The following is a 21,336-nucleotide window of genomic DNA, read 5'->3' as shown; positions in this document are numbered from 1 at the left end:
GGGTCTGTTTGTTTGGCCGAATGACACGTGTTACTTTATACGAGGCCTGTGATGTCATCACTAATGGTTCATGTACATGTATCAATGCCCTTCCAACCGACGGACAGTTCTGCCAAGGTGAGACACTGACTTCAATCTATTACAACATCAGTTTTCTGCTGTCAGTTACTTTGACAAATTGATAATGTGCTTGTTTTTGTTTGCAAACAATTCCATGTCAGGAACATAGTCTATTATATGAAGTTTTGTTGAAATGTTAAAACCTTAGTAAGAACCTTTAAACATTAACCTCGGGATTTATGTTGTATTTTGTCTGAGAAAGAAATTGTTTTAGATTTTGAAACGACTTTAAATAGTATTTTTGTCATCATTATGGGAATGTAATCATACTGATTGTTCTTCTCAACCTGCTTCTGTTTGTTCTTTCAGTACTACCTTCTAAATACGTGATTGACATTGATTTGAGATTCTTTGACTTGTTCCTGGTGGATTACTTAAGAAATCTCGTCAGAAATATCAGCCTGCCTTTGACTCTGAGAAACAGCATTAATATCACAGACATCGATATGAATACTGGTGAGATCTGAATGTTTCATCATGTCACACAGTTCAGTTTTAGGAGAGACTGACAGATTGAACACAAATAAATGATTCCCATTCTATTACAGTGTGTGGGTTAAATGGAACAGAATATGAGTGCCAGTGTGAGCAGGATCATGTCTGGCCCAGTGACACCTGCAGAGCCTATCAGGTGTGTGATGGCATTGTGGGAGGCACTTGTGGATGTATTCAAGCTCTCCCTTCAGAGGGTCCACTTTGCCTGAAAGGTGAGAAATCACATGCATTTTTTTGCTGACACATTTTCTGATTTGAATTGTAGTAACATGACCAGTATGAATTTATTTTGATGACACATGACACCTTTAATTGTAACTTTTATGCAATACCGTCTCATTGTTTTTTTCCAGACATCAATGAATGTAAAGATGCAGTATCAGTGTGTGGTCCATACTCAGATTGTATTAACTTCATTGGGAGTCACATGTGTTCATGCTGGAGTGGATTTAATACCTCCAATAAAGACAGTCCTGTGAGCCGTAACAACTCATGTCAGGGTAAGTGTTATTCACTCAATTTGTTTTCTGTTTTTACATTCTTAGTTTGAGCGTACAGACATGCTTTGTCTTTGCAGTATTTTTCTAATGTTACTTTTGTTTCTTCCATAGATATAAATGAATGTCTGTTCAGTTCACCTGTATGTGGTCCAAATTCCATCTGCACAAATCAGCTGGGAAGTTATAATTGTTCATGTCTGGATGGGTTCACTGCAACAAACTCACTTCTCCTCATCAGCAACAATAACACATGTAGAGGTAAATGCTTTATTAAACTATTTTTTTAGCATTCTTTATTATTAAATAAACAATTATACAATAATTAGAGTTTTGATCTTGTGATGTAAAAGAATTTTCTTCATCGTCTGATTTTCAAATTTGATAACCAAAACATAAAAGATATTCAAATTAAAATTGACTTGTGTTCTTACTAGAAAGACTAAGTATGTTTTTTTTTTTTTTTCATCTCTCTCTGTAATAAAGATGTGAATGAATGTCTTCAGACGACGGAGGTCTGTGGTCCAAACTCTCGTTGCACAAACTTAATTGGGAGTTACAGCTGTTCCTGCTTGACTGGATATACAGTAACAAATAGCAGTGAACTAGTCAGGGCCAGGAACCCATGCAATGGTGAGCATGTAGAAGATATATTTCATCATAATATAGGAGTTCATTTACAAAAAAACAATAACTGAATTTTTCCATTGTACATTCCAATTAATCTCAATCAAACTGTAGTTGGTATATTTGGATAAGGTAAAAATACTAACAAGTACAGCTAGCTTACACAAAACATGAAAACATAATAACATAATAAAATATATACTTTAGTTTTTTTCAAAATTAGAGTTCTCTGTTTTGCTAATAAACTTCATATATCTTATTTATATTGTGTAAATGTAACAAAAAATGAATTCCATATATTTTTATTTTGGTACACGGTTACTTTAGCTTTTAGCTATGATTAAAGCTGTTTAAATACATGCAGGACTTTAGCAATTGAAGTACAGTTGCAATAAACAGTCATCTATTACAAACTTTGTTGATTATATTTGTAGTTAAAAGTCATAGTCATAATTTCAGTTGTTTTTCCACTCTTTTTCTACAGTGACTCTGCCTTTGACTGAGTATCTGATTGAAATTCAGATCAATAGCATGGACAGCAGAATGACTGATCAGCTGAGGAACATCCTGATGTATTTCAGTTTGCCCTACACAATCAGTGACAGCACTAACATCACAGAAATCAACATAACTACTGGTACGATCTCTGACTCGGCTTTGTTATGTTGTATAGCTAAGATTCAACTTTATACATCATTACCTGCCAGAAATGACAAGATTTAGATTTTTTGTCTCTTCCTCTGTTGTTCAGTGTGTTCCTGAATGAAACCCAGTATCAGTGTAAATGTGAGGGTCTGTTTGTTTGGCCGAATGACACGTGTTACTTATACGAGGCCTGTGATGTCATCACTAATGGTTCATGTACATGTATCAATGCCCTTCCAACCGACGGACAGTTCTGCCAAGGTGAGACACTGACTTCAATCTATTACAACAACAGTTTTCTGCTGTCAGTTACTTTGACAAATTGATAATGTGCTTGTTTTTTGTTTGCAAACAATTCCATGTCAGGAACATAGTCTATTATATGAAGTTTTGTTGAAATGTTAAAACCTTAGTAAGAACCTTTAAACATTAACCTCGGGATTTATGTTGTATTTTGTCTGAGAAAGAAATTGTTTCAGATTTTGAAACGACTTTAAATAGTAATTTTTGTCATTATGGGAATGTAATCATACTGATTGTTCTTCTCAACCTGCTTCTGTTTGTTCTTTCAGTACTACCTTCTAAATACGTGATTGACATTGATTTGAGATTCTTTGACTTGTTCCTGGTGGATTACTTAAGAAATCTCGTCAGAAATATCAGCCTGCCTTTGACTCTGAGAAACAGCATTAATATCACAGACATCGATATGAATACTGGTGAGATCTGAATGTTTCATCATGTCACACAGTTCAGTTTTAGGAGAGACTGACAGATTGAACACAAATAAATGATTCCCATTCTATTACAGTGTGTGGGTTAAATGGAACAGAATATGAGTGCCAGTGTGAGCAGGATCATGTCTGGCCCAGTGACACCTGCAGAGCCTATCAGGTGTGTGATGGCATTGTGGGAGGCACTTGTGGATGTATTCAAGCTCTCCTTCAGAGGGTCCACTTTGCCTGAAAGGTGAGAAATCACATGAATTTTTTTGCTGACACATTTTCTGATTTGAATTGTAGTAACATGACCAGTATGAATTTATTTTGATGACACATGACACCTTTAATTGTAACTTTTATGCAATACCGTCTCATTGTTTTTTTCCAGATATCAATGAATGTAAAGATGCAGTATCAGTGTGTGGTCCATACTCAGATTGTATTAACTTCATTGGGAGTCACATGTGTTCATGCTGGAGTGGATTTAATACCTCCAATAAAGACAGTCCTGTGAGCCGTAACAACTCATGTCAGGGTAAGTGTTATTCACTCAATTTGTTTTCTGTTTTTACATTCTTAGTTTGAGCGTACAGACATGCTTTGTCTTTGCAGTATTTTTCTAATGTTACTTTTGTTTCTTCCATAGATATAAATGAATGTCTGTTCAGTTCACCTGTATGTGGTCCAAATTCCATCTGCACAAATCAGCTGGGAAGTTATAATTGTTCATGTCTGGATGGGTTCACTGCAACAAACTCACTTCTCCTCATCAGCAACAATAACACATGTAGAGGTAAATTCTGAAATCAAGTATATAGCATAATTTTGGAATATTACCAAATATATTCTTTTTAGGCATTTATTAATTTATTTACTGTAATGATTTTGTGATGTATATGTTTTTTTTATTAAAATTTTTACATTTGATAACCAAAACATCAATGATGCTCAAATTAAAATGACTTTTCGTGTTCCTACAAGGAAGCCTAAGTATGTTTTTTTCTCTTCTTGTAATAAAGATGTGAATGAATGTCTTCAGACGACGGAGGTCTGTGGTCCAAACTCTCGTTGCACAAACTTAATTGGGAGTTACAGCTGTTCCTGCTTGACTGGATATACAGTAACAAATAGCAGTGAACTAGTCAGGGCCAGGAACCCATGCAATGGTGAGCATGTAGAAGATATATTCCATCATGATATATTAAATTTATATTTCGTGTCAGTGTAATACATTCAGTCCATTTTAAGGCTTGGTGCGTGTTTGATTTGCTTTTTTTTAGCTATGATTATCCCTGTTTAAATACATTTTGGAGTTTAAAACCAAACGAGAAACAAAATACACTAGCATTACATCAAGTTGGTCAAAACGATAAATTGATCTATTTCAATCTTTGTAAATCCTATTTGTATGTAAAAGGCATAGACTTTATTTCAGAATGTTTTTGTCCTTTTTCTACAGTGACTCTGCCTTTGACTGAGTATCTGATTGAAATTCAGATCAATAGCATGGACAGCAGAATGACTGATCAGCTGAGGAACATCCTGATGTATTTCAGTTTGCCCTACACAATCAGTGACAGCACTAACATCACAGAAATCAACATAACTACTGGTACGATCTCTGACTCGGCTTTGTTATGTTGTATAGCTAAGATTCAACTTTATACATCATTACCTGCCAGAAATGACAAGATTTAGATTTTTTGTCTCTTCCTCTGTTGTTCAGTGTGTTCCCTGAATGAAACCCAGTATCAGTGTAAATGTGAGGGTCTGTTTGTTTGGCCGAATGACACGTGTTACTTATACGAGGCCTGTGATGTCATCACTAATGGTTCATGTACATGTATCAATGCCCTTCCAACCGACGGACAGTTCTGCCAAGGTGAGACACTGACTTCAATCTATTACAACATCAGTTTTCTGCTGTCAGTTACTTTGACAAATTGATAATGTGCTTGTTTTTTGTTTGCAAACAATTCCATGTCAGGAACATAGTCTATTATATGAAGTTTTGTTGAAATGTTAAAACTTTAGTAAGAACCTTTAAACATTAACCTCGGGATTTATGTTGTATTTTTTCTGAGAAAGAAATTGTTTCAGATTTTGAAACGACTGTAAATAGTAATTTTTGTCATTATGGGAATGTAATCATACTGATTGTTCTTCTCAACCTGCTTCTGTTTGTTCTTTCAGTACTACCTTCTAAATACGTGATTGACATTGATTTGAGATTCTTTGACTTGTTCCTGGTGGATTACTTAAGAAATCTCGTCAGAAATATCAGCCTGCCTTTGACTCTGAGAAACAGCATTAATATCACAGACATCGATATGAATACTGGTGAGATCTGAATGTTTCATCATGTCACACAGTTCAGTTTTAGGAGAGACTGACAGATTGAACACAAATAAATGATTCCCATTCTATTACAGTGTGTGGGTTAAATGGAACAGAATATGAGTGCCAGTGTGAGCAGGATCATGTCTGGCCCAGTGACACCTGCAGAGCCTATCAGGTGTGTGATGGCATTGTGGGAGGCACTTGTGGATGTATTCAAGCTCTCCCTTCAGAGGGTCCACTTTGCCTGAAAGGTGAGAAATCACATGAATTTTTTTGCTGACACATTTTCTGATTTGAATTGTAGTAACATGACCAGTATGAATTTATTTTGATGACACATGACACCTTTAATTGTAACTTTTATGCAATACCGTCTCATTGTTTTTTTCCAGATATCAATGAATGTAAAGATGCAGTATCAGTGTGTGGTCCATACTCAGATTGTATTAACTTCATTGGGAGTCACATGTGTTCATGCTGGAGTGGATTTAATACCTCCAATAAAGACAGTCCTGTGAGCCGTAACAACTCATGTCAGGGTAAGTGTTATTCACTCAATTTGTTTTCTGTTTTTATTTTCTCCGAATAACCGTACAGACATGCTTTGTCTTTACAATATTTTTTCTAATGTTACTTTTGTTTCTTCCATAGATATAAATGAATGTCTGTTCAGTTCACCTGTATGTGGTCCAAATTCCATCTGCACAAATCAGCTGGGAAGTTATAATTGTTCATGTCTGGATGGGTTCACTGCAACAAACTCACTTCTCCTCATCAGCAACAATAACACATGTAGAGGTAAATGCTTTATTAAACTATTTTTACTTAGCATTCTTTATTATTAAATAAACAATTATACAATAATTAGAGTTTTGATCTCTTGCAAAAAGAATTTTCTTCATCGTCTGATTTTCAAATTTGGTAACCAAAACATAAAAGATATTCAAATTAAAATTGACTTGTGTTCTTACTAGAAAGACTAAGTATTTTTTTTTTTTTTTTCATCTCTCTGTAATAAAGATGTGAATGAATGTCTTCAGACGACGGAGGTCTGTGGTCCAAACTCTCGTTGCACAAACTTAATTGGGAGTTACAGCTGTTCCTGCTTGACTGGATATACAGTAACAAATAGCAGTGAACTAGTCAGGGCCAGGAACCCATGCAATGGTGAGCATGTAGAAGATATATTTCATCATAATATAAGGAGTTCATTTACAAAAAAACAATAACTGAATTTTTCCATTGTACATTCCAATTAATCTCAATCAAACTGTAGTTGGTATATTTGGATAAGGTAAAAAATACTAACAAGTACAGCTAGCTTACACAAAACATGAAAACATAATAACATAATAAAATATATACTTTAGTTTTTTTTCAAAATTAGAGTTCTCTGTTTTGCTAATAAACTTCATATATCTTATTTATATTGTGTAAATGTAACAAAAATGAATTCCATATATTTTTTATTTTGGTATACGGTTACTTTACTTCTGCTTTTAGCTATGATTAAAGCTGTTTAAATACATGCAGGACTTTAAAGCAACACAAAGTACAGTTGCAATAAACAGTCATCTATTACAAACTTTGTTGATTATATTTGTAGTTAAAAGTCATAGTCATAATTTCTCGTTGTTTTTCCCACTCTTTTTCTACAGTGACTCTGCCTTTGACTGAGTATCTGATTGAAATTCAGATCAATAGCATGGACAGCAGAATGACTGATCAGCTGAGGAACATCCTGATGTATTTCAGTTTGCCCTACACAATCAGTGACAGCACTAACATCACAGAAATCAACATAACTACTGGTACGATCTCTGACTCGGCTTTGTTATGTTGTATAGCTAAGATTCAACTTTATACATCATTACCTGCCAGAAATGACAAGATTTAGATTTTTTGTCTCTTCCTCTGTTGTTCAGTGTGTTCCCTGAATGAAACCCAGTATCAGTGTAAATGTGAGGGTCTGTTTGTTTGGCCGAATGACACGTGTTACTTATACGAGGCCTGTGATGTCATCACTAATGGTTCATGTACATGTATCAATGCCCTTCCAACCGACGGACAGTTCTGCCAAGGTGAGACACTGACTTCAATCTATTACAACATCAGTTTTCTGCTGTCAGTTACTTTGACAAATTGATAATGTGCTTGTTTTTTGTTTGCAAACAATTCCATGTCAGGAACATAGTCTATTATATGAAGTTTTGTTGAAATGTTAAAACCTTAGTAAGAACCTTTAAACATTAACCTCGGGATTTATGTTGTATTTTTTCTGAGAAAGAAATTGTTTCAGATTTTAAAAACGACTTTAAATAGTAATTTTTGTCATTATGGGAATGTAATCATACTGATTGTTCTTCTCAACCTGCTTCTGTTTGTTCTTTCAGTACTACCTTCTAAATACGTGATTGACATTGATTTGAGATTCTTTGACTTGTTCCTGGTGGATTACTTAAGAAATCTCGTCAGAAATATCAGCCTGCCTGCCTTTGACTCTGAGAAACAGCATTAATATCACAGACATCGATATGAATACTGGTGAGATCTGAATGTTTCATCATGTCACACAGTTCAGTTTTAGGAGAGACTGACAGATTGAACACAAATAAATGATTCCCATTCTATTACAGTGTGTGGGTTAAATGGAACAGAATATGAGTGCCAGTGTGAGCAGGATCATGTCTGGCCCAGTGACACCTGCAGAGCCTATCAGGTGTGTGATGGCATTGTGGGAGGCACTTGTGGATGTATTCAAGCTCTCCCTTCAGAGGGTCCACTTTGCCTGAAAGGTGAGAAATCACATGCATTTTTTTGCTGACACATTTTCTGATTTGAATTGTAGTAACATGACCAGTATGAATTTATTTTGATGACACATGACACCTTTAATTGTAACTTTTATGCAATACCGTCTCATTGTTTTTTTCCAGATATCAATGAATGTAAAGATGCAGTATCAGTGTGTGGTCCATACTCAGATTGTATTAACTTCATTGGGAGTCACATGTGTTCATGCTGGAGTGGATTTAATACCTCCAATAAAGACAGTCCTGTGAGCCGTAACAACTCATGTCAGGGTAAGTGTTATTCACTCAATTTGTTTTCTGTTTTTACATTCTTAGTTTGAGCGTACAGACATGCTTTGTCTTTGCAGTATTTTTCTAATGTTACTTTTGTTTCTTCCATAGATATAAATGAATGTCTGTTCAGTTCACCTGTATGTGGTCCAAATTCCATCTGCACAAATCAGCTGGGAAGTTATAATTGTTCATGTCTGGATGGGTTCACTGCAACAAACTCACTTCTCCTCATCAGCAACAATAACACATGTAGAGGTAAATGCTTTATTAAACTATTTTTACTTAGCATTCTTTATTATTAAATAAACAATTATACAATAATTAGAGTTTTGATCTCTTGCAAAAAGAATTTTCTTCATCGTCTGATTTTCAAATTTGGTAACCAAAACATAAAAGATATTCAAATTAAAATTGACTTGTGTTCTTACTAGGAAGACTAAGTATGTTTTTTTTCATCTCTCTCTGTAATAAAGATGTGAATGAATGTCTTCAGACGATGGAGGTCTGTGGTCCAAACTCTCGTTGCACAAACTTAATTGGGAGTTACAGCTGTTCCTGCTTGACTGGATATACAGTAACAAATAGCAGTGAACTAGTCAGGGCCAGGAACCCATGCAATGGTGAGCATGTAGAAGATATATTTCATCATAATATAAGGAGTTCATTTACAAAAAAACAATAACTGAATTTTTCCATTGTACATTCCAATTAATCTCAATCAAACTGTAGTTGGTATATTTGGATAAGGTAAAAAATACTAACAAGTACAGCTAGCTTACACAAAACATGAAAACATAATAACATAATAAAATATATACTTTAGTTTTTTTTTTCAAAATTAGAGTTCTCTGTTTTGCTAATAAACTTCATATATCTTATTTATATTGTGTAAATGTAACAAAAATGAATTCCATATATTTTTATTTTGGTATACGGTTACTTTACTTCTGCTTTTAGCTATGATTAAAGCTGTTTAAATACATGCAGGACTTTAAAGCAACACAAAGTACAGTTGCAATAAACAGTCATCTATTACAAACTTTGTTGATTATATTTGTAGTTAAAAGTCATAGTCATAATTTCTCGTTGTTTTTCCCACTCTTTTTCTACAGTGACTCTGCCTTTGACTGAGTATCTGATTGAAATTCAGATCAATAGCATGGACAGCAGAATGACTGATCAGCTGAGGAACATCCTGATGTATTTCAGTTTGCCCTACACAATCAGTGACAGCACTAACATCACAGAAATCAACATAACTACTGGTACGATCTCTGACTCGGCTTTGTTATGTTGTATAGCTAAGATTCAACTTTATACATCATTACCTGCCAGAAATGACAAGATTTAGATTTTTTGTCTCTTCCTCTGTTGTTCAGTGTGTTCCCTGAATGAAACCCAGTATCAGTGTAAATGTGAGGGTCTGTTTGTTTGGCCGAATGACACGTGTTACTTATACGAGGCCTGTGATGTCATCACTAATGGTTCATGTACATGTATCAATGCCCTTCCAACCGACGGACAGTTCTGCCAAGGTGAGACACTGACTTCAATCTATTACAACATCAGTTTTCTGCTGTCAGTTACTTTGACAAATTGATAATGTGCTTGTTTTTGTTTGCAAACAATTCCATGTCAGGAACATAGTCTATTATATGAAGTTTTGTTGAAATGTTAAAACCTTAGTAAGAACCTTTAAACATTAACCTCGGGATTTATGTTGTATTTTGTCTGAGAAAGAAATTGTTTCAGATTTTGAAACGACTGTAAATAGTAATTTTTGTCATTATGGGAATGTAATCATACTGATTGTTCTTCTCAACCTGCTTCTGTTTGTTCTTTCAGTACTACCTTCTAAATACGTGATTGACATTGATTTGAGATTCTTTGACTTGTTCCTGGTGGATTACTTAAGAAATCTCGTCAGAAATATCAGCCTGCCTTTGACTCTGAGAAACAGCATTAATATCACAGACATCGATATGAATACTGGTGAGATCTGAATGTTTCATCATGTCACACAGTTCAGTTTTAGGAGAGACTGACAGATTGAACACAAATAAATGATTCCCATTCTATTACAGTGTGTGGGTTAAATGGAACAGAATATGAGTGCCAGTGTGAGCAGGATCATGTCTGGCCCAGTGACACCTGCAGAGCCTATCAGGTGTGTGATGGCATTGTGGGAGGCACTTGTGGATGTATTCAAGCTCTCCCTTCAGAGGGTCCACTTTGCCTGAAAGGTGAGAAATCACATGCATTTTTTTGCTGACACATTTTCTGATTTGAATTGTAGTAACATGACCAGTATGAATTTATTTTGATGACACATGACACCTTTAATTGTAACTTTTATGCAATACCGTCTCATTGTTTTTTTTCCAGATATCAATGAATGTAAAGATGCAGTATCAGTGTGTGGTCCATACTCAGATTGTATTAACTTCATTGGGAGTCACATGTGTTCATGCTGGAGTGGATTTAATACCTCCAATAAAGACAGTCCTGTGAGCCGTAACAACTCATGTCAGGGTAAGTGTTATTCACTCAATTTGTTTTCTGTTTTTACATTCTTAGTTTGAGCGTACAGACATGCTTTGTCTTTGCAGTATTTTTCTAATGTTACTTTTGTTTCTTCCATAGATATAAATGAATGTCTGTTCAGTTCACCTGTATGTGGTCCAAATTCCATCTGCACAAATCAGCTGGGAAGTTATAATTGTTCATGTCTGGATGGGTTCACTGCAACAAACTCACTTCTCCTCATCAGCAACAATAACACATGTAGAGGTAAATGCTGAAATCAACTATTTTTACATAATTTTGGAATATTATTAAATATATTCAATTATAGGCATTTATTAATTTATTTACTGTAATCTTTTGCAAAAGAATATTTTTTTTTCTTCAAATTTTTACATTTGATAACCAAAACATCAATGATATTCAAATTAAAATTGACTTTTGTGTTCTTACTAGAAAGACTAAGTATGTTTTTTTTTTTGTTTTTTTTCTCTTCTTGTAATAAAGATGTGAATGAATGTCTTCAGACGACGGAGGTCTGTGGTCCAAACTCTCGTTGCACAAACTTAATTGGGAGTTACAGCTGTTCCTGCTTGACTGGATATACAGTAACAAATAGCAGTGAACTAGTCAGGGCCAGGAACCCATGCAATGGTGAGCATGTAGAAGATATATTCCATCATAATATAGTTATTTACAAAAAAACAATAATATTTTTCCATTGTACAGTGTAATTAATCTCAATCCACTGTAGTTGGTATATTTGGATAAGGTAAAAATACTAACAAGTACGTGTTACACAAAATTTGCTTTTTTTTTAACATAATAAAATATATACCCTGTTTCAAATTACATTTTCTGTTTTTAATAAACCATATATCTTATTTATATTGTGTAAATGTAACAAAAAAATTCCATATATTTTTACTAGCATTACATCTGCTTTTAGTCATGAAGCTGTTTAAATTGATCAGGACTTTTCAAGTCAGTTGCAATAAACAGTCATCTATTTGTATGTTGATTATAAGTTAAAAGTCAGACTTTATTTCAGAATGTTTTCCCACTCTTTTCTACAGTGACTCTGCCTTTGACTGAGTATCTGATTGAAATTCAGATCAATAGCATGGACAGCAGAATGACTGATCAGCTGAGGAACATCCTGATGTATTTCAGTTTGCCCTACACAATCAGTGACAGCACTAACATCACAGAAATCAACATAACTACTGGTACGATCTCTGACTCGGCTTTGTTATGTTGTATAGCTAAGATTCAACTTTATACATCATTACCTGCCAGAAATGACAAGATTTAGATTTTTTGTCTCTTCCTCTGTTGTTCAGTGTGTTCCCTGAATGAAACCCAGTATCAGTGTAAATGTGAGGGTCTGTTTGTTTGGCCGAATGACACGTGTTACTTATACGAGGCCTGTGATGTCATCACTAATGGTTCATGTACATGTATCAATGCCCTTCCAACCGACGGACAGTTCTGCCAAGGTGAGACACTGACTTCAATCTATTACAACATCAGTTTTCTGCTGTCAGTTACTTTGACAAATTGATAATGTGCTTGTTTTTTGTTTGCAAACAATTCCATGTCAGGAACATAGTCTATTATATGAAGTTTTGTTGAAATGTTAAAACCTTAGTAAGAACCTTTAAACATTAACCTCGGGATTTATGTTGTATTTTGTCTGAGAAAGAAATTGTTTTAGATTTTGAAACGACTGTAAATAGTAATTTTTGTCATTATGGGAATGTAATCATACTGATTGTTCTTCTCAACCTGCTTCTGTTTGTTCTTTCAGTACTACCTTCTAAATACGTGATTGACATTGATTTGAGATTCTTTGACTTGTTCCTGGTGGATTACTTAAGAAATCTCGTCAGAAATATCAGCCTGCCTTTGACTCTGAGAAACAGCATTAATATCACAGACATCGATATGAATACTGGTGAGATCTGAATGTTTCATCATGTCACACAGTTCAGTTTTAGGAGAGACTGACAGATTGAACACAAATAAATGATTCCCATTCTATTACAGTGTGTGGGTTAAATGGAACAGAATATGAGTGCCAGTGTGAGCAGGATCATGTCTGGCCCAGTGACACCTGCAGAGCCTATCAGGTGTGTGATGGCATTGTGGGAGGCACTTGTGGATGTATTCAAGCTCTCCCTTCAGAGGGTCCACTTTGCCTGAAAGGTGAGAAATCACATGAATTTTTTTGCTGACACATTTTCTGATTTGAATTGTAGTAACATGACCAGTATGAATTTATTTTGATGACACATGACACCTTTAATTGTAACTTTTATGCAATACCGTCTCATTGTTTTTTTTTCCAGATATCAATGAATGTAAAGATGCAGTGTCAGTGTGTGGTCCATACTCAGATTGTATTAACTTCATTGGGAGTCACATGTGTTCATGCTGGAGTGGATTTAATACCTCCAATAAAGACAGTCCTGTGAGCCGTAACAACTCATGTCAGGGTAAGTGTTATTCACTCAATTTGTTTTCTGTTTTTATTTTCTCCGAATAAACCGTACAGACATGCTTTGTCTTTACAATATTTTTTCTAATGTTACTTTTGTTTCTTCCATAGATATAAATGAATGTCTGTTCAGTTCACCTGTATGTGGTCCAAATTCCATCTGCACAAATCAGCTGGGAAGTTATAATTGTTCATGTCTGGATGGGTTCACTGCAACAAACTCACTTCTCCTCATCAGCAACAATAACACATGTAGAGGTAAATGCTTTATTAAACTATTTTTACTTAGCATTCTTTATTATTAAATAAACAATTATACAATAATTAGAGTTTTGATCTCTTGCAAAAAGAATTTTCTTCATCGTCTGATTTTCAAATTTGGTAACCAAAACATAAAAGATATTCAAATTAAAATTGACTTGTGTTCTTACTAGAAAGACTAAGTATGTTTTTTTTTTTTTTTTTTTCATCTCTCTCTGTAATAAAGATGTGAATGAATGTCTTCAGACGACGGAGGTCTGTGGTCCAAACTCTCGTTGCACAAACTTAATTGGGAGTTACAGCTGTTCCTGCTTGACTGGATATACAGTAACAAATAGCAGTGAACTAGTCAGGGCCAGGAACCCATGCAATGGTGAGCATGTAGAAGATATATTTCATCATAATATAAGGAGTTCATTTACAAAAAAACAATAACTGAATTTTTCCATTGTACATTCCAATTAATCTCAATCAAACTGTAGTTGGTATATTTGGATAAGGTAAAAAATACTAACAAGTACAGCTAGCTTACACAAAACATGAAAACATAATAACATAATAAAATATATACTTTAGTTTTTTTTCAAAATTAGAGTTCTCTGTTTTGCTAATAAACTTCATATATCTTATTTATATTGTGTAAATGTAACAAAAATGAATTCCATATATTTTTTATTTTGGTATACGGTTACTTTACTTCTGCTTTTAGCTATGATTAAAGCTGTTTAAATACATGCAGGACTTTAAAGCAACACAAAGTACAGTTGCAATAAACAGTCATCTATTACAAACTTTGTTGATTATATTTGTAGTTAAAAGTCATAGTCATAATTTCTCGTTGTTTTTCCCACTCTTTTTCTACAGTGACTCTGCCTTTGACTGAGTATCTGATTGAAATTCAGATCAATAGCATGGACAGCAGAATGACTGATCAGCTGAGGAACATCCTGATGTATTTCAGTTTGCCCTACACAATCAGTGACAGCACTAACATCACAGAAATCAACATAACTACTGGTACGATCTCTGACTCGGCTTTGTTATGTTGTATAGCTAAGATTCAACTTTATACATCATTACCTGCCAGAAATGACAAGATTTAGATTTTTTGTCTCTTCCTCTGTTGTTCAGTGTGTTCCCTGAATGAAACCCAGTATCAGTGTAAATGTGAGGGTCTGTTTGTTTGGCCGAATGACACGTGTTACTTATACGAGGCCTGTGATGTCATCACTAATGGTTCATGTACATGTATCAATGCCCTTCCAACCGACGGACAGTTCTGCCAAGGTGAGACACTGACTTCAATCTATTACAACATCAGTTTTCTGCTGTCAGTTACTTTGACAAATTGATAATGTGCTTGTTTTTTGTTTGCAAACAATTCCATGTCAGGAACATAGTCTATTATATGAAGTTTTGTTGAAATGTTAAAACCTTAGTAAGAACCTTTAAACATTAACCTCGGGCTTATGTTGTATTTTGTCTGAGAAAGAAATAATTTTAGATTTAAAAACGACTGTAAATAGTAATTTTTGTCATTATGGGAACGTAATCATACTGATTGTTCTTCTCAACCTGCTTCTGTTTGTTCTTTCAGTACTACCTTCTAAATACGTGATTGACATTGATTTGAGATTCTTTGACTTGTTCCTGGTGGATTACTTAAGAAATCTCGTCAGAAATATCAGCCTGCCTTTGACTCTGAGAAACAGCATTAATATCACAGACATCGATATGAATACTGGTGAGATCTGAATGTTTCATCATGTCACACAGTTCAGTTTTAGGAGAGACTGACAGATTGAACACAAATAAATGATTCCCATTCTATTACAGTGTGTGGGTTAAATGGAACAGAATATGAGTGCCAGTGTGAGCAGGATCATGTCTGGCCCAGTGACACCTGCAGAGCCTATCAGGTGTGTGATGGCATTGTGGGAGGCACTTGTGGATGTATTCAAGCTCTCCCTTCAGAGGGTCCACTTTGCCTGAAAGGTGAGAAATCACATGAATTTTAAATGTTCTGATTTGAATTGTAGTAACATGACCAGTATGAATTTATTTTGTTGACACATGACACCTTTAATTGTAACTTTTATGCAATACCGTCTCATTGTTTTTTTTCCAGATATCAATGAATGTAAAGATGCAGTGTCAGTGTGTGGTCCATACTCAGATTGTATTAACTTCATTGGGAGTCACATGTGTTCATGCTGGAGTGGATTTAATACCTCCAATAAAGACAGTCCTGTGAGCCGTAACAACTCATGTCAGGGTAAGTGTTATTCACTCATTTGAGATCTCATTAGATTGAGTGTGCAGAGCTGCTTTGCCTTAAAAGTTTGTATGAATGCTACTATAACTTCATCCAACTAATAATTCATTTTTGTATTTTCCTTCTTCTTCTTTGTTCTATAATATGTATGCATGAATTTCGATACCAGAAGTCATTCTTTTGAGATCTTTGCCTACTTTTTACTCTGTATAAATTAAATATGCTTCTAATTAGAATTTTTTCCCTTCTATAGATATAAATGAATGTTTGATCAGTCCATCTGTTTGTGGTCAATATTCCAACTGCACAAATCAAATGGGAAGTTACAGTTGCTTATGTTTGGATGGATTCAATGAAACCATTTCAAATCTTACTATCAACATCAATAACACATGTAGAGGTAAATTCTTAACTAAAATCCTCATGTTCTGTAATCTTGAATTAGAAAGCAAAAGTTTTGGAAGGTTTTTTATTATTTTTTTGCTACTTTGCCATAGATTTTAAAGGATTTCTTTTTTCATGATTTACCTTACTTGACATTTCAGCCATTTTGAACAGTTTCTTGTAAAGGTTTTGTTTCGCGTCTTTACCTATGATCTTTACATTTTTAGTTTTTAGCATAGTAAAAACTGGAATAACTGAAATTTGTTTGTGTCGGCACCATGGAGGAAGATACAAGTCATTTACCTTTGCAATGGTTTTATATACTTTGCCTTCACTTTTTGTATAATTCTTATTTGTACATTTTTCCTTAAATTATAATGTTAGATATTGTAAATATGATCAATATTGTAGTTTCAGTTTTTTTTCCTGTGACTTCTTTTTAATATAGATGTGGATGAATGTGTTGAGATATCAGATGTCTGTGGACCAAACTCAATCTGTAACAACACTGTTGGGAGTCACAATTGCTCGTGCATGAGTGGATATAATGTAACAGACCCAAACCTCCCTATAACCAGGAACAACACATGTGAAGGTATATGATTTACAGCAGAAGCTCTGAACAGTTTGTTATTGTTTTACTTCCTTCAGCTGTGACCTTTTGTTGTATTTCAGATATTTAAGTATCATTGTAATTTCATGAAATTAAACTTATTGTTAAATAGATTCTTATTTTAATAATATTTCCCCCCATAGATATAAATGAATGTCAGTTCAGTTCACCTGTATGTGGTCCAAATGCCAACTGCACAAATGTAATGGGAAGTTATAATTGTTCATGTCTGGATGGATTCACTGCAACAAACTCACTTCTCCTCATCAGCAACAATAACACATGTAGAGGTCATTAACAAATTATTATTACTTTGATGTGCGATTTGGACTGCTTATAACCATTTTTTATTCAGGAAAATTGTTTTAAAATTGTATCTTTAGTGTTTAGAATTATAGTGTTTCTTTTGTACTTTTTTAGTTTTTATTCAATTTGTATAGATATAAGTGAATAAAATATAGCAGCTGTCTTTCATGTTGTAGGTGATTAAATTTGTAAGTATACATTACAATAATTTTTTTCCCTCTAGATATAAATGAATGTCTGTTCAGTTCACCTGTATGTGGTCCAAATGCCAACTGCACAAATGTAATGGGAAGTTATAATTGTTCATGTCTGGATGGGTTCACTGCAACAAACTCACTTCTCCTCATCAGCAACAATAACACATGTAGAGGTACATTCTGTATTTCTTTACTTTTACCTTGAATCATTTTAAGTTTATACTTTGGATTTGATTATTGTAAATGAACTATTCTGTTGCAAAAATGTCAAATATGTGAGTTGACCTTGACATATTTATGAGTGACCCAAACTGCTCTTTTGTCTGGAAATTCCTTTTAATATAGATGTGGATGAATGTGTTGAGATATCAGATGTCTGTGGTCCAAACTCAATCTGTAACAACACTGTTGGGAGTCACAATTGCTCGTGCATGAGTGGATATAATGTAACAAACCCAAACCTCCCTATAACCAGGAACAACACATGTGAAGGTATGATTGACAGCTGAAGCCCTGAACAGTTTGTATAGATTCCCTATTCAACCATATATATATAGTTGGTACTGTCAGAATTCTCTTTCTACTGTAACCTTTCACTACATCTGTTATATTATTTGAGATATTCATGCAGTCATTGTCTGTGTATGATTGCATAAAATTTACCAAATTTCCAAATATAATTTTTTTCATAGATATAAATGAATGTCTGTTCAGTTCACCTGTATGTGGTCCAAATGCCAACTGCACAAATGTAATGGGAAGTTATAATTGTTCATGTCTGGATGGATTCACTGCAACAAACTCAAGTCTCCTCATCAGCAACAATAACACATGTAGAGGTACATTCTCTTTTAGTCAAATATAAAATTCAGAGGTTTATGTTTGGTTGTTGTTTTTTATTAACCTGATGGTTTTCCTTTTATTATTCTTCTCATGTAATGCATCTAGTGTTTTTCCAAATATGACAACTAAGATTTTTAGAGTTCATTAGAGTTTTAGAGTTCACTTTGGAAACATTCAAAAGTCATGCCTCCATATATTTGTAGAATACTACTACAATAATGAATTTTCTAAAGGTTAACTTTACTGCCTTTTTTATTAGATACATATTTTTACAAAATGATTTGTAAGTTTGTGTAATTTTTCCAAAACTGACTCATCATATCTTCAAACAAACTGTATATAAAATCATGTATTAGATTTCAGGGTTAACTACGGAGCAGGTTTATGGCCAAGTAATAATAAAAAATAAATCCATCTCAAGATTGATAAAGTTGTTAAATTTCAAGAAAAGTCTTGTTTAATTTCAAGAAAAAAGTTAAGAAAAAATGGTGAGATTAAATTTCATGAAAATCACATTTTAATCTCTAGATAGATTTATTTATCTCTTTTATTGCTAAGCCCTAACCCTCATCCACAGTTAACACCATTCTCCAGACTGGGTGTTGGTGATCTATATTTTCATTTGCACACTGATATCAAAACTGTCAAGTATCGTTGCCATTTTCTGCCATACACAAAATAAATTAATTTTACCTATGATCTTTACATTTTTAGTTTTTAGCATAGTAAAAACTGGAATAACTGAAATTTGTTTGTGTCGGCACCATGGAGGAAGATACAAGTCATTTACCTTTGCAATGGTTTTATATACTTTGCCTTCACTTTTTGTATAATTCTTATTTGTACATTTTTCCTTAAATTGTAATGTTAGATATTGTAAATATGATCAATATTGTAGTTTCAGTTTTTTTTCCTGTGACTTCTTTTTAATATAGATGTGGATGAATGTGTTGAGATATCAGATGTCTGTGGACCAAACTCAATCTGTAACAACACTGTTGGGAGTCACAATTGCTCGTGCATGAGTGGATATAATGTAACAGACCCAAACCTCCCTATAACCAGGAACAACACATGTGAAGGTATATGATTTACAGCAGAAGCTCTGAACAGTTTGTTATTGTTTTACTTCCTTCAGCTGTGACCTTTTGTTGTATTTCAGATATTTAAGTATCACCATCAGTGTGTAATCCAACCTTTTACGATTAAACCTAAAGCTTCTTGTGCTTATTTTCAATTGTAATTTCATAAAATTAAACTTATTGTTAAATAGATTCTTATTTTAATAATATTTCCCCCATAGATATAAATGAATGTCTGTTCAGTTCACCTGTATGTGGTCCAAATGCCAACTGCACAAATGTAATGGGAAGTTATAATTGTTCATGTCTGGATGGGTTCACTGCAACAAACTCACTTCTCCTCATCAGCAACAATAACACATGTAGAGGTACATTCTGTATTTCTTTACTTTTACCTTGAATCATTTTAAGTTTATACTTTGGATTTGATTATTGTAAATGAACTATTCTGTTGCAAAAATGTCAAATATGTGAGTTGACCTTGACATATTTATGAGTGACCCAAACTGCTCTTTTGTCTGGAAATTCCTTTTAATATAGATGTGGATGAATGTGTTGAGATGTCAGATGTCTGTGGTCCAAACTCAATCTGTAACAACACTGTTGGGAGTCACAATTGCTCGTGCATGAGTGGATATAATGTAACAGACCCAAACCTCCCTATAACCAGGAACAACACATGTGAAGGTATGATTGACAGCTGAAGCCCTGAACAGTTTGTATAGATTCCCTATTCAACCATATATATATAGTTGGTACTGTCAGAATTCTCTTTCTACTGTAACCTTTCACTACATCTGTTATATTATTTGAGCTATTCATGCAGTCATTGTCTGTGTATGATTGCATAAAATTTACCAAATTTCCAAATATAATTTTTTTCATAGATATAAATGAATGTCTGTTCAGTTCACCTGTATGTGGTCCAAATTCCAACTGCACAAATGTAATGGGAAGTTATAATTGTTCATGTCTGGATGGATTCAGTGTAACAAACTCAAGTCTCCTCATCAGCAACAATAACACATGCTCAGGTACATTCTCTTTTAGTCAAAAGTAAAATTTAGAGTTTTATGTTTGGTTGTTGTATTTTATTAACCTGATGGTTTTCCTTTTATTAATCTTCTCATGTAATGCATCTAGTGTTTTTTCAAATATGACAATTAAGATTTATTACATGAAAATCACGTTTTAATCTCTAGATAGATTTATTTATCTCTTTTATTGCTAAGCCCTAACCCTCATCCACAGTTAACACCATTCTCCAGACTGGGTGTTGGTGATCTATATTTTCATTTGCACACTGATATCAAAACTGTCAAGTATCGTTGCCATTTTCTGCCATACACAAAATAAATTAATTTTGTGACAGTGTCATCTACTGGTAAACAAAACATAAATAATAAAATAAAACAATCATTAAACAGCTTCATTCTTAAAAATAATTTTCAGTTACTTTGTAACATTTAAGTAGGTACAAAGTTGTATTGTGTATGTTAAACATTACATTTGTCTCCCCCCAGATATAAATGAATGTCAGTTCAGTTCACCTGTATGTGGTCCAAATGCCATCTGCACAAATGTAATGGGAAGTTATAATTGTTCATGTCTGGATGGATTCACTGCAACAAACTCACTTCTCCTCATCAGCAACAATAACACATGTAGAGGTACATTCTTTATTCAGATTCCTTTATTACTCTAACCTATCTAACCTACCTAATCTAAATTTCTGTTTTTTACTTTGGATTGGATTTTTGTAAGGGTATCATTCTTTAGTAAAGATTCCAAATATTGAGTTGACCTTCACATATGCACTG

General features: G+C 34.0%; 3 protein-coding genes across 3 annotated transcripts in view; all 3 read left to right on the top strand.

Moving 5' to 3' along the window:
• The first annotated feature begins 20 nt into the window (after positions 1–20).
• On the top strand, positions 21–3,327 carry LOC122325498 (adhesion G protein-coupled receptor E2-like). The gene is made up of 10 exons (XM_043220536.1): positions 21–117; positions 430–576; positions 669–827; positions 969–1,115; positions 1,227–1,373; positions 1,599–1,745; positions 2,224–2,376; positions 2,491–2,645; positions 2,957–3,103; positions 3,196–3,327. Exons 1-8 carry the CDS (start codon positions 21–23, stop codon positions 2,499–2,501), a joined length of 1,008 nt encoding a protein of 335 aa, XP_043076471.1. The 3' UTR covers positions 2,502–2,645; positions 2,957–3,103; positions 3,196–3,327.
• On the top strand, positions 3,311–7,964 carry LOC122325497 (fibrillin-2-like). Its single transcript, XM_043220535.1, has 14 exons — positions 3,311–3,353; positions 3,495–3,641; positions 3,753–3,899; positions 4,126–4,272; positions 4,566–4,718; positions 4,833–4,988; positions 5,300–5,446; positions 5,539–5,697; positions 5,839–5,985; positions 6,098–6,244; positions 6,467–6,613; positions 7,105–7,257; positions 7,372–7,527; positions 7,840–7,964. The coding sequence occupies exons 1-14, from the start codon at positions 3,311–3,313 to the stop codon at positions 7,962–7,964; spliced, it is 1,974 nt and encodes a 657-aa protein (XP_043076470.1).
• Positions 7,940–21,336, top strand: part of adgrf6 (adhesion G protein-coupled receptor F6) — a 34,424-nt gene continuing 21,027 nt past the window's right edge. Inside the window, exons 1-35 of the mRNA XM_043218603.1 lie at positions 7,940–7,990; positions 8,083–8,241; positions 8,383–8,529; positions 8,641–8,787; positions 9,006–9,152; positions 9,645–9,797; positions 9,912–10,067; positions 10,378–10,524; positions 10,617–10,775; positions 10,918–11,064; positions 11,176–11,322; positions 11,563–11,709; positions 12,132–12,284; positions 12,399–12,554; positions 12,866–13,012; positions 13,105–13,263; positions 13,407–13,553; positions 13,667–13,813; positions 14,043–14,189; positions 14,681–14,833; positions 14,948–15,103; positions 15,414–15,560; positions 15,653–15,811; positions 15,945–16,091; positions 16,345–16,491; positions 16,924–17,070; positions 17,232–17,378; positions 17,618–17,764; positions 17,937–18,083; positions 18,284–18,430; positions 19,370–19,516; positions 19,738–19,884; positions 20,057–20,203; positions 20,404–20,550; positions 21,040–21,186. Coding sequence (XP_043074538.1) covers positions 7,981–7,990; positions 8,083–8,241; positions 8,383–8,529; positions 8,641–8,787; positions 9,006–9,152; positions 9,645–9,797; positions 9,912–10,067; positions 10,378–10,524; positions 10,617–10,775; positions 10,918–11,064; positions 11,176–11,322; positions 11,563–11,709; positions 12,132–12,284; positions 12,399–12,554; positions 12,866–13,012; positions 13,105–13,263; positions 13,407–13,553; positions 13,667–13,813; positions 14,043–14,189; positions 14,681–14,833; positions 14,948–15,103; positions 15,414–15,560; positions 15,653–15,811; positions 15,945–16,091; positions 16,345–16,491; positions 16,924–17,070; positions 17,232–17,378; positions 17,618–17,764; positions 17,937–18,083; positions 18,284–18,430; positions 19,370–19,516; positions 19,738–19,884; positions 20,057–20,203; positions 20,404–20,550; positions 21,040–21,186 — 5,101 coding nt within the window. The 5' untranslated portion in view covers positions 7,940–7,980. The remainder of the gene's footprint in view (positions 7,991–8,082; positions 8,242–8,382; positions 8,530–8,640; positions 8,788–9,005; positions 9,153–9,644; positions 9,798–9,911; positions 10,068–10,377; positions 10,525–10,616; positions 10,776–10,917; positions 11,065–11,175; positions 11,323–11,562; positions 11,710–12,131; positions 12,285–12,398; positions 12,555–12,865; positions 13,013–13,104; positions 13,264–13,406; positions 13,554–13,666; positions 13,814–14,042; positions 14,190–14,680; positions 14,834–14,947; positions 15,104–15,413; positions 15,561–15,652; positions 15,812–15,944; positions 16,092–16,344; positions 16,492–16,923; positions 17,071–17,231; positions 17,379–17,617; positions 17,765–17,936; positions 18,084–18,283; positions 18,431–19,369; positions 19,517–19,737; positions 19,885–20,056; positions 20,204–20,403; positions 20,551–21,039; positions 21,187–21,336) is intronic.

The sequence above is a fragment of the Puntigrus tetrazona genome, chromosome 20 (assembly GCF_018831695.1).
Source record: "Puntigrus tetrazona isolate hp1 chromosome 20, ASM1883169v1, whole genome shotgun sequence".
Classification (NCBI taxonomy): domain Eukaryota; kingdom Metazoa; phylum Chordata; class Actinopteri; order Cypriniformes; family Cyprinidae; genus Puntigrus; species Puntigrus tetrazona.
This window is presented reverse-complemented; position numbering and strand designations above follow the sequence as displayed.

Excerpts from the sequence above, each read along its gene's own strand:
- LOC122325497 (XM_043220535.1), top strand. The coding sequence starts at position 3,311 with ATGTATTCAAGCTCTCCTTCAGAGGGTCCACTTTGCCTGAAAG. Across the intron at positions 3,900-4,125 it reads CAACAATAACACATGTAGAG|ATGTGAATGAATGTCTTCAG; the intron begins GTAAATTCTGAA and ends CTTGTAATAAAG. Across the intron at positions 6,614-7,104 it reads GGCCAGGAACCCATGCAATG|TGACTCTGCCTTTGACTGAG; the intron begins GTGAGCATGTAG and ends CTTTTTCTACAG.
- LOC122325498 (XM_043220536.1), top strand. The coding sequence starts at position 21 with ATGACACGTGTTACTTTATACGAGGCCTGTGATGTCATCACTAATGGT. Across the intron at positions 577-668 it reads AGACATCGATATGAATACTG|TGTGTGGGTTAAATGGAACA; the intron begins GTGAGATCTGAA and ends ATTCTATTACAG. Across the intron at positions 1,746-2,223 it reads GGCCAGGAACCCATGCAATG|TGACTCTGCCTTTGACTGAG; the intron begins GTGAGCATGTAG and ends CTTTTTCTACAG.